The following is a 12500-nucleotide window of genomic DNA, read 5'->3' as shown; positions in this document are numbered from 1 at the left end:
TATAGACCCTTTTACAGTAGACGTCATCAAAATATGTGCGCGCATTTAGGCAACGGAAGCATGGACAAAAACAACATTCTTGATCCAGAGTTAGGTACGCTTAAAATAGCTTACAACGGCTACTAGCATAAAGAAATGGGGGGGGCGGGTGTTGTGTTGTTGTTGTTACGGTAGAGGAGAGGACAGCTCGGGTGAACTGACAGTTTTGTATGTGGAAGTTTGCAATTAAACGCACAGATTGTAAGACAACCTATCTCTTATTATTTCACCACTGTCCAAGTCGGGACGTTACAGTATCTCTGAAATCTATAGCTAATCTATTCTCTGATTTCAATGGAAAACCTATTGTTTACATGAACAATTGTCTAATATGTAGCTAGACCAACATCTAGCTAAGGCAGGCCTAGCCAAAGTAACCAGCGCTTGCTGGTGTTCTATCTGTCTAGTAAACAAATGTGTGTGTGTGTGTGATATGTGCGTTATACATAGTCGTCTTGTATCCTTGTCTTTGGCTTGGGAGGACTTCTGATTTCAAGACACAAAAGTCTGAATCTATGTCATGGTATTTGATGTACTATACATGACCACAGATTGCGTAGTTGTAGGCATCTAGTGATTGATATGCTCTCAATTTCTCACGGGTCTACACGCTAGGCTTCTCCACCAAATAATAATAATACATTAGACTTATAAAGCGCTTTTCTAGACACTCAAAGACGCTTTACAAACTGAAAAGATTGAGTAGTAAAATAAAAAGAAGATTACTAAATCTAAATCTAAGTGTCTTTGTAGGACAATCTACTCTGTATATTGCAAGTATATCTAGATTTCGGGCGGAGAAGCGGCGAACAAGCAATGCCAGCGTCCTCTCTCGACCGGCATGTTTTGAAAAGTGAACAATCTTAGGAGTATGATCAATGTAATGTTAGCTAGCTACCTCTAAACATGGATTTGGCTGGGCATAAATTAATTAATTTGCGGTGGTAAACACAGTCTGGCTATCTTATCTGTCTGGTTAACTTATCCTGTGTCGTTCTGAGTTATAGGTGTATATATATCTGGCCATTGAATATTAGGCCACTTGCTAATGTCATCTACCCACTCAGTAATAGCACACGGATCTGGGAGTCGCCGACCATTTGACAGAGTTAGTTTGTTTAAGTAGCATTCCCAACTTTGTGCGACTGCGAATTAGAGGTGATTCGCATCGAGTTTATGTGAATCAAGCTGTTTCCATTAAATTTCTCATGCGAATCAGAATGTTTTATGGAAACGCACCTGTTGATATATGAAAAGTTGAAGAAGATATGCATATTTCAATGTTGGTTCATTCCAAATCAACTAACAGAGTAAATGCCTTTCAAACTTTTTTTTTTTTTTTGAAATTTTCTTTTTATTGTCAATGGTCATTGGTTACAACAATCGTCATTACATTCAACATATCACAATCAACTCAGTTCCTATGACCAAAGTCTTTTTTTCTTTTTTTATATTAAGTAAAGTAAAGACAAGACAAAACGAAAACAAAAACAAACAAAGAAAAAAGAAAAACAATAGCGAATGAACTTTGGGAGCTTTCATCTTACATATGATAGATTAGAATAGGAAATGATTCAAGAAAATAAACACAATTACATCACCCTCTCATGTTCTTTTAACAATTCAACAGAAATCTGACCTTACAGGTTTAACATATCCAGTCCATTTCGTCCAGATCCGATAGAATTTTTCTACCTGAATTCTAAGGGAGTATGACATCTTTTCCATTACATATATATCATGAATTATATCTATCCATTCATCCACTGTGGGTACGTCTGGCTTTAACCATTTTCTTGTGATAGCCTTTTTACTTGCTACCAGAAGTATCAATATCAATTTTCTGTCGTTATTGTCCCAATTTTCGAATGAGATGTTTCCTAGGTATAAGGTGTCACATTTGAAGGGGATGTTAATTTCAAAAATAGCTTCCAGATTATTGTGTATCTCCCGCCAAAATGGGACTAGATTTGGGTATTCCCAGAATACATGGTAGTGATTGGCTTCATTCAGTCCACAGGATCTCCAACACGCTACACCCGTCCCCTGATGTCGTTTTTGTAGGGGGGTGATAAAAAACCTTGTAAGGTTTTTCCAACTAAATTCTCGCCACGTATTTGAGCATGTCGTTTCCCATTGTAGTTTACATAATCTGTCCCAATCCTCCCCAGAAATAGTAAAATTACCCTCTTTCTCCCATTTCTCTTTAATATATATTGTATTGACTGTTTTGAGATTGATCTGGCGGAAGCCATTGTATAGTCTAGATACCACCTTGTTGCATATCAATGATTTGCTTGCTGATGTAAATACTTCCATAATTCCTGTTACCCCCTCTTCTGATACTCCCCCTAAATTCTGATTGAAATGGTGTCGGACCTGGAGATACCTATAGAAATCATTTTGTTCCAAACCATGTTTTCTCTGTAGCGATTCAAAGCTATGGAATGCCCCCTTGTGGACAAAAGTTAAATAGTTCGAAAGGCCTTTTCCAACCCAGACTTTAAATCTAGCATCTGTTTTGTTTGGAGGGAAGTCTGTGTCATATGCACACCATCTTAGCATTTTAAGTGAGTCCTTTATACCACACAGTTTTACTGTCTCCTGCCAAATCTTCAAAGCCACGTTAATCCAGGGATTATTTTTATTTGTCATGTTGTTTATTAATTCACTATCTGCAACTATCGCTGCTATTTGAACCCCTTCTGTCATTGCACTCTCAATTTCCTTCCATCTTGCAGAGTATGATGGAGTACACCAACACACTACAGGCCTTAATTGAGCTGCGCAATAGTATTCTCGTAAACAAGGAAGGCCAAATCCCCCGTTTTCTTTTCTTAACTGTAGAGTTTTGTATCTGATTCTGGGTTTTTTCCCTTGCCATAAATATCTAGATATTAATTTGTCCCATTCTATAAATTGCTTAGCAGGTATCTCCACTGGAAGAGTCTGGAATAAATACAGTAACCTTGGTAGGATGTTCATCTTAACAGACTCCACCCTAGAGCTCAAACTCAAGAAGGGAATGAGACTCCACCGTAGTACATCTGATTTTAGTTTTACATTCAAAGGGCCATAATTAAGATCAGATAATTTTGAGACATCTTTTGGCAGGTTAACACCTAGGTATTTGATTGAATCTGCATCCCATTTCAGGTTATATTTCCCTCTAATATCGTTGGGTGGGTCATAGTTAAGTGTTAGTACCTGGGTCTTCTGAATATTTAGTTTGTAACCTGAAAGTGTCCCATATTCCTTTAATAAACCCATCAATTTTGGGATTGTCTGTGTGGGCTGTGTTAGATATACCAGGACGTCATCCGCAAAAAGACCAAGTTTATGCTCACCAGCTGCCATGTCTATTCCCTTAATTTCAACATTTTGCCTTATCCATTGGCTCAAAGGCTCCATAAAAAGGCTGAATAGGAGTGGGGAAGCGGGACATCCCTGCCTGGTTCCACGTTCCAGAGTGAAGGATCCCGATAGGGCACCATTAATTTTGATCCTTGCGGATGGGCTATCATATAATGCTTGGAAAGTTGCAATAATAGACTCATGAAAGCCGAATCTCGATAGTACCTTGTATAAAAAGGTCCAACTAACTGAATCGAAAGCTTTCTCAGCGTCCAAACTTACAAGAGCTGCCTCTATTCCGTGTTGTGTGATATGTCTGATAATGTGCAATGACCTTCTAATGTTGTCTTGTGTTTGCCGTTGTCTAATGAATCCTGTCTGATCTAAATGAATGAGTTTAGGTAGAATCCTATCTATTCTTCTGGATAGTATTGATGTAAACAGTCGATAATCGAGCTGGAGAACACTGATAGGGCGATAGCTATTACAATCTAGTTTGTCTTTCCCTTCCTTCGGTATGACTGAAATTATTGCTTCCCTCCACGAGGGTGGAATTTCCCTTTTCTGTAGTACCCAATTAAATGCCTTCAGTAATGTTGGAGCTAATTGTTCTCTAAATGATCTGTACCATTCAGCAGTGAAACCATCTGAACCCGGGGATTTGTTTGCCTTCAATCTCGAAATTGCTGATTGTAATTCCTCTATTGTTATTTCGGCTACCAAGTCTTTATTTTGTTCATTAGTGACAGAGGGTAAATCAAGAGAGGCTAGGAATGACTCAATCTGTAGGTTGTTGTCCACTTGTGGTTGGGAATATAGTGTTTTATAGAACTTTTCGAAACTCTGTTGAATTTTGTCTAGCTTACATTCTATCGCTCCGGATTCGGGGTTCCTTATTTTATAGATTGCATTATCTGCTTGTTGTTTTCTTAGTCTATATCAGGCCTATTCAATTAGCGGCCCACGGGCCGCATGCGGCCCAGACGCGACCCCCGATTGGCCCAGCCATAAAAGCAGAGAAAAACGTATTTCGCGAGTGTTCATAAATTCATGCAGAAATGTCTACAATAGTAGCCTACAGAACGTGAATATAACACCTGGGCTCTCAAATATCACGCATTGGGCGTGGCAAGGTGTGACGTGTGAGCGTGTGAACAGTCAACCCAATCAGGGCATTGTTTAATATAACGTTGCTAGACACACTTTAACAAACAATGCCCTGATTGGGTTGACTGTTGCTAGAGCGTTATATTCACGTTCTGTAGGCAGGCTAGCTAGAAGTCCGATATCAACTCCAAAAATGTCTTCGACTTTCTCCACCCTGAAACGCAAAATTGACGATGAAAACCGTCGGTTTAACTCTGCCTGGACTGAAAAATACGTGTTTATTTTACCACAAAGTCCAAATGCCAAACCGATGTGTTTAATATGCAATGAGTGCGTTGCGGTACTTAAAGATTACAATATTCGGAGGCACCACATCGAGAAACACCCGACTTTTCGGGCCAACTTTCCAGAGGGATCTCAGGAGAGGGCTGCAAAAGTGCAGAGTTTGATTGCATCCTACAATCGGAGCTGTACAACGATGGTACGGACATGCACAGCCCAAGAGAGAGGTACAGCAGCATCCCTTCGTGTTTCCTGGATCTTAGCAAAGAAGAAAAGGCCATTCACTGATTCTGAAACCATGAAAGACTGTATGCTGGCCGTCATAGATGAAGTGATAATTGACAGCAAAATTAAAACGAGTGTGTCATCTGCTATTAAAAACGTTCCCCTGTCAGACACTTCAAACATTCGCAGGGTTGAAATTCTTGCTACAGATGTGTTTGAAACACTGTTAAAAGAACTGAAGAAAGCTGATGTTATGTCTATAGCAGTAGACAACACATGAGTCCACAGACAGAACCGATATCGCACAATTGTGCATATATGTCAGTTTTTTGGACGGCAAATGCTTCCGAGAGGAATTGCTCGGTTTACTGCCGTTAGAAGGACACACAACTGGCGAGATAGTCTTTAAGAACATTTCAGAATTTTTCAAAGACAATGGTCTAGATATGAAGCGTGTGGGAATGCTTGTGACGGATGGGGCTCCATCCATGACAGGGAGAGTAAATGGTTTGACAGCACGCTGGTCCGCTGTTGCACCTCAGATAACATCCTTACACTGCATTGTGCATCAGACGGTGTTGTGCGCAAAACTCAGCGGGGAGCTTAAAACAACAATGGACAACGTGATGGCTACAATTAATTTTATTCGCTCCACTTCGAGCCTTCAACATCGCTTATTCCGCAAGCTGCTGTCAGAAATGTCTGCTGAGCACCACGACCTGCTTTGGTGGCTGTCCAAAGGCAAGGCACTGGAGCGTTTCTGTGATCTCAGAGAGGAGATTACAACTTTCCTCCGCAGCAGCAAGCAAACGAAGGCAGAAACACACTTGAATCGCATACTGGACGACAACTTCATGGCTGATGTCTGCTTTCTGAGCGACATGTTCAAACACCTGAATGACCTAAATGTGGGGCTACAAGGCAGAGACAAAACTGTGATTGATCTTGTGGAACAAACGCGCGCGTTTCAAATCAAACTGGACCTTTTCGCGGCCGACTTGTGCACTGGCAGAATGTTGCATTTTCCAACGCTCCGCAAATGCGTCTCATCCCCGGCACAAATCACAGATGTGATGACTGATTTCATTGCGAGGTTGAAAGGGAACTTTGCTGGTCGACTGGATGGGCTTGCTCTGCCCGCAGAGGTGATGGGCTTTGCCAGAGACCCGTTCACTGCTGCAATAGAAGGGGACTTATCCACCAGAGGAAAGGGAGTGGTGCCTTCCATCGACGAGGGGAAATTCGTACTTGAACTTGTTGACATGCAGTCATCCTTAACCATGGCACAGGAGCTTCGCACTAATGGACCTGCGAAGTTTTGGAGTGATGTCAACGTGCACCAGTTCCCTAACATTAAGAAAGTAGCAATCCATGTGCTCAGTATGTTTGGATCAACATACACCTGTGAAGCAAGCTTTTCACACATGAACACAATAAAAAGCAGCTCTCGTTGTTCCCTGACTAACAGTACTCTTCACCAATGCCTTCGGATTGCATTGACATCTTACGAGCCAAATGTCACTGCTCTTGTTCAGAATAAAAAAAATTCACTTCTCACACTAAGAAAGTCAGCGGGGTAAGATTAGATTAGATTAGATTCAATGTTATTGTTTAACTGTAACTGTAACTTGTTTAATTGTGCACTCAAGGCATTGATGGTTATTTTCATTCAGTTAAAAGCACTTTGTGATGTGCCTGGGTCAGCTATGACCAAAATGTTTATTTTACAAAAGGACTTTTTTTTTATTGGTATATGTACACTTTTTTATGCACTTTGAGATGTGCATGGGTCAGTTGAGACCAAAATGTTGTTGTTTTACCTAGAAAGTGAAAAAAGTATTGCTATTAGGTTCTGTTCAATTACAGCTCTTTTATTGTGTTCAGTCAATTATTTTTGACGTGCCTGTGTCAGATGTTACCTAATTTAAAAGGAAAACTATAAATAAACTGCTTGTATTTCATTAGGCCTACATTCATTTGTGTTGGTTTGAAATGTGTCATTACCTGGTGCCTAGGCTACTGGTCGCTGAAAATGTCTGGCCCAGCAAAATTTCTTGGTTTTCAAATCTGGCCCAACTGAATTTGTAATTGAATACCCCTGGTCTATATGATAAGAGTTTCAATGATTTCCCACCTACTTCATAGTATCTTTGTTTTGTAAATAATAGTTTTTTTTGTATGTCCTGATTGCCTATTTCATTTATCTCGTTCCTTATGTCTTTCATTTCTTGTTTTACCCTGTTATCCAAATTGTTACTGTGTTGTCTTTGTAGATGTTTTAATTTAATTTCCAGGTCATGCAGTCTTTGTCCTCTAAGTTTTTTAATAAGTGAAGTAGTGGCGATGATGTTACCCCTCATTACTGCTTTAAGTGCATCCCAGAGCATATTCGGAGCCACTTCCCCGTTATCGTTTATTTCAAGATATGTTCTAATTTCAGTCTTCATGGCCTCCCTTGTCTCTGGGTTATTCAGGATACTTGAATTCAGCCTCCATATTGTAGACCTTGGCTTTCTATTGAGACACACAGACATGTAAATAGGGCTATGATCAGAGAGGGCAATCGGTCCTATGTCACATTGACTTATTCTATGTAGGTCTCTATTGTAAATTAAAAAATAATCTATCCTTGAGTATACGGCATGGGGGGAGGAGTAGTGGGTGTAGTCCCGGCTGGATGGATACAATTCTCTCCAAACATCTATGATTCCCATTTCCTTCATTAATGCTTTTATCTTCCTACTTATAGGTTTTGACTCTGGATTACCGCTAGATGCATCCAATCTTGGGTTTAAACGAACATTAAAGTCCCCCCCACAGATTAAGATTCCCTGAGATTTTGTGGCCATTAAATCAAATATCTGTCTATAAAACGTCCAGTCACTACCAGGAGGAGCATATACATTCAGTAAACTCACTAGGGTTCCCTCTATTTTCCCTATTATCATTATAAACCTACCATCTTTATCTTTAAACTCTGATATGTGTTCATAGGTCACTGTATTTGATAACAGTATGGCTACACCCCTCCTATGACCTGGTTCGTATGAGGATGAATATACATATTTAAAACCCAGTTTATTCAATTTGGCATGCTCTGTATTGGTAAGGTGGGATTCCTGTAGGTATGCTATTTGTATTCTATCTTTCTTTAATTTTGTTAGGATCTTCCTTCTTTTTATCGGGTTAAGTAAACCATTAACGTTAAAAGAAACTATTCTTATATCTTGCATTTAGGTTATAACATGTGATATTTCCATCATGTACATGAAAAGCTTCCCAGTCGCTACAGTAAACAGTTGTAAATGAAATACACAAACATAGTACTGAAAAATGAACAATGAACAATGAAATACACAAAAATAGTACTGAACACTGAACTGGACTTCCGAAGGAAAAGGTGACATATCACCTTTGGTAATGAGGGGTGCTGGCCACTAAGTGGGGCCCCTCTGTTGCAAAAATAAAAAATAAAAAAGATGTGGCTCTTGGTCAATGACCGAATAGGCTGAAGGAAAAAAAAGAGTCTAGTGACTGTCTATGAACTGTCGGTGTCAGCCTATGTTAACATCTTGAAAAAATAATAATAAGAGTCTCTGGGCTGAAGTGAATCACTCACTCATTATCTGCTGTAGAATCCACATCGCCCCGACGAAACTGCTTCAATCTCTCCCGGACTTGCTGCTGATGTTGGTTCTGGGCTCCACCCCTCCGGGGCTCGGTTGTTTCCCACGGTAGAAGTCGAGTCAGCGTTTCCTCCGTTATGCCCTTGTCCTTGGTCCCGCGAACAGCTCCGTCCAAGATGAATCCCCGTCTCCGCAGGTCCTCTGCTGCTTGTGTCGCGCTGTTATACATGACGGTGCCTGTATCAAAAAAGACACGCATTCTAGCCAGCGGGGTCTGGAAGCGTATTCCCCTCTCCTTAAGCGCCTTCTTGATGGGTATATATTCCTTCCTTTTGTTCTGCACGTCCGTCGCATAATCATGGTCGAAAAAAACACGTTTGTTTTGGTAAGTGGGTTGCTTTTTCCAGGCGGTATAGAGGACCTTTTCTTTCACTGTAAACTGGAGGAACTTGATGACCATGGATCGCGGTGGAGCTCCTCTGGGTGGTCTGGGCGCCAAGGCACGGTGGGCACGCTCTATCCCCAGGTCACAGTCAAGATCACCTCCCAATTCTGACTTTATCAGTTTTTCAACAAACGCTGCTACGGAGGTACCCTCCGAGTCCTCTGGGATGCCGTAGATCCTGATGTTGTTGCGTCTAGACCTCCCTTCCAAGTCAGACACTTTATCTTGCAACGCCCGCTGATTACCAAGTAACTGGGTGAGGGCATCCTTGACACCAATGTCCCACCGCTCCATTTCAGCCACACCGTCCTCCATCTGCCCCACGCGCTCCTCCGCCCCCTCCACTCGGCCTATCACGTCTTGGATTTGCTGGTTCACTCCTGTCGTGAGTTCATCCATTTGTTTCTTAATGTCCTCTCGGAAATCCGTGAGGAATTCGGAAAAGTCCTTTTTCAATTCAGCTTGCCAAGTTGTCATACCCGCATTCACGACTTCGCTCACCACTTTACGAATCGAGTCCAGCGTTTCATTCTCTCTCAAGCCTCCATCTTGTTCCGTCGGGGTAACGTTAGCTCTGTTGCTAGCTGCTCCGTCTTTCTCAGTTATTCTCTCAGATGGCTTTCGAACCCCAGTACCCTTTCTCTTATATTTGTCCCCCTCCATCATTACGTTGATATATATCAATTCGAGTGCATAAAATATCTTGAATTAGGGGTAATTTAAGGCTGACACCGGAGCTCTGTTATCAGGCTGCCATCTCTGTTCGCGCGCCACCGGAAGTCCGCCTTTCAAACTTTTCATACTTTTCACAGGCAGGTAATGGCCAGGTAATGGATTGGAACAATATCTCGTTAACTCCGACCACTCCCCCAGATTTGTTTGTTTAAAGAATAAATATGGGAGTTTAACATTACATTTGTATGGTGTCACTCTGTTGTGTTGTGATTGGTAGCACTGGGACTTTTAAACAGGGATTGTAATGTTAGTAGCCTAATTAAAGTATACAATGGGTAGTGGAGACAGAAATGGTAATAAAAAGCACAAAATGGTGCATACAAATTGACCAGAATGCAGGGAATTAAGTGTTAAATTCTCAAAATTGTGCCACCCATGCATAACTAGGTGCCACCACTGGGCCACCCCAGTGAAAAAGGTCTGGACACGCCACTGCTCTCACACACACACACACACACACACACACACACACACACACACAGACACACACCTTTTCACCCCTAACAATATATTGTTCTATCTGAGAAGCGCCCCAAACCCTGTGTTGTACTAGTGATATTGCTTTTGATACTCAATTTATTTCTTTTTTCCCTTTCCTTGTTTTGAATTCCAACTGGATGTATACGGTCCAATACGTCGTGATATATGTATTGATTATGATGTGTTGCCAAGTGATGTAATGTGTTTGTGTTGTTTCTTTGTTCAATAAAAACTAGGTCAAAAAAAGAAACAGACACACACCTTTGCAGCAACCGCCTCAATGTTTTCAGCCGTGATACATTCGTAGGTGCTGGCCTGCTTCTCTCTGGAGTGAATGATGGGCTCCATCCTCTGTCTCATGATGAACTCCTCCTTCGTCAGGATGTCTGGAGAGGAGGAAGAGAAACAGTTAACAGAGGTTGAGAGTGTTGGGGGAGAGGGGGGAGAGGGGGGAGAGGGGGTTGAGTGAGTTAGGGGAATATTTGGAGGGTGAGATGAGGGTAGATGGGCTTTAAGTGAAGTAGTTTGAGGTGTGTGTATGGGGTGGGGGGGGGGTTGAGTGAGGACTGGGGGTTTAAGTGAAGTAGGGGAAGATTTGGAGGGTTAGAAGAGGGTTCAGGGGTGGGGGGGGGGGTTAGGGGGGTTCAGGAAGGGTTAGTTTAGGGTCCTGGGAAGTGGTATCGTTGGGGATCAAACAGATCACATCTCTCTCTCTCTCTCTCTCTCTCTCTCGCTCTCTCTCTCGCTCTCTCTCTCTGTCTCAATGATGATGATGACGATGATGAAGTTGAAGAGGAAGGGCAGACCTCTCTCTAGAGGACCATCTCTGCACCAGGGAGATGTCAGTAGAGTGTTATCAACCAGGCCATCTGTCCCTCCCAGCCTCTCTCTGGTTACACTCCACAGGATCCGCTACACAATACACCACAATGACTGACCCATATCTTATCTGCATCCTGCCACCTCTCTCTCTCTCTCTCTCTCTGTTCTTCTTTCGCTCTCTTTCGAGTTCTCCTTTCACTCTCTCACTGCCCCCCCCCCCTCCCTCCCTCTCTCTGTCTCTCTCTCTAAAAGGGTGGGATAGGTGGGTGGAATCAGACAGAATGGTCAGGTAATACACACCTCACCAACAGGGAATAAAGATCCTCCGTACGCACGCACGCACGTACGCACACAGACATGACAAGCGGCTGTGTTGCGCAGGAGGTAGAGCGGGCGTCTAATGATCGCAAGGTCGGCAGATCGCGGTTCGAACCCCCGGCTGGTCCCATGTCGAGGTGTCTTGTGTAAATTGCTCCCAACGAGCGGGCCGGCGCCTTGCATTGGTAGCTTGCCGCCGTTGGTGTGTGAATGTGTGTGTGAATGAGAGGCCGTTGTAAAGTGCTTTGGAATAAGAACACTATATACCCTACTCACCACTTAAAAAGCCATCAACAATCTGGCCCCCTCCTACCTTGCCGACCTCGTCCCCCTCCCCTCCCGTTGCCTCAGGTTTGACGACCAAACCACCCTCAAGAGCACCAGGACCAAGCTCCGGACCTGGGGTGATGGGGCCTTTTCAGCCGCAGCCCCGTCCCTCTGGAACGCCCTCCCCAACCACATCAGACAGGCTAACACCCTCCCAACATTTAAACAGGCCCTCAAAACCCACCTCTTCAAGCTTGCCTTCACCAGATAACCCTCTCCCCCTCCCCTTCCCATGTGTCCCCAGCACTACCTTAATTAGGCCCCTACACTTTCTTTTATTTCTTTTTATTATTACCACTCGATCTTTTCAGTTTGTAAAGCGTCTTGGAGTGTCTAGAAAAGCGCTATATCAGTCTAATGTATTATTATTATTATTATTATCATTATTATATAAGTGCAGTCCATTTCCAGACACAGACCTGGTTTGCAGATGTTGAAGTCCATGGCTCCCCCCATGTTGAGTATTTTCTGGATGATGGTTTTGGCCAGTGCGTTGGGACTGAACAGGACTGGCCTCCTCCTCTGCACATGCTGGGGGGTGACCAGGCTGTAGGGCACCAGGCTCAGGCTCCTGGTGAGCTCACTGTCAGGGTCTCCTGAATCTACGCACACAATCACACACAACACCCATCAGAAAGAATAATAATAATAATAATAATAATAATAATAATAATGACTTTTATTTGTATAGCACTTTTCCTGCAAACGTTGCAGCTCAAAGTGCTTTAAATACAACAGTG

The 12500-nt window shown here is 42.6% G+C and overlaps 1 protein-coding gene across 1 annotated transcript in view; it reads right to left on the bottom strand.

The window, feature by feature from the left end:
- The window catches only part of card11 (caspase recruitment domain family, member 11), a gene marked incomplete at both ends in the record, with an annotated part of 39716 nt that overhangs the window by 1256 nt on the left and 25960 nt on the right, over positions 1-12500 (bottom strand). The window contains 2 exons of the mRNA XM_080523065.1: positions 10555-10679; positions 12180-12362. Coding sequence (XP_080379191.1) covers positions 10555-10679; positions 12180-12362 — 308 coding nt within the window. The remainder of the gene's footprint in view (positions 1-10554; positions 10680-12179; positions 12363-12500) is intronic.

This window comes from Nansenia antarctica (assembly GCF_963989245.1).
Source record: "Nansenia antarctica genome assembly, chromosome: 2".
Classification (NCBI taxonomy): Eukaryota; Metazoa; Chordata; class Actinopteri; order Argentiniformes; family Microstomatidae; genus Nansenia; species Nansenia antarctica.
This window is presented reverse-complemented; position numbering and strand designations above follow the sequence as displayed.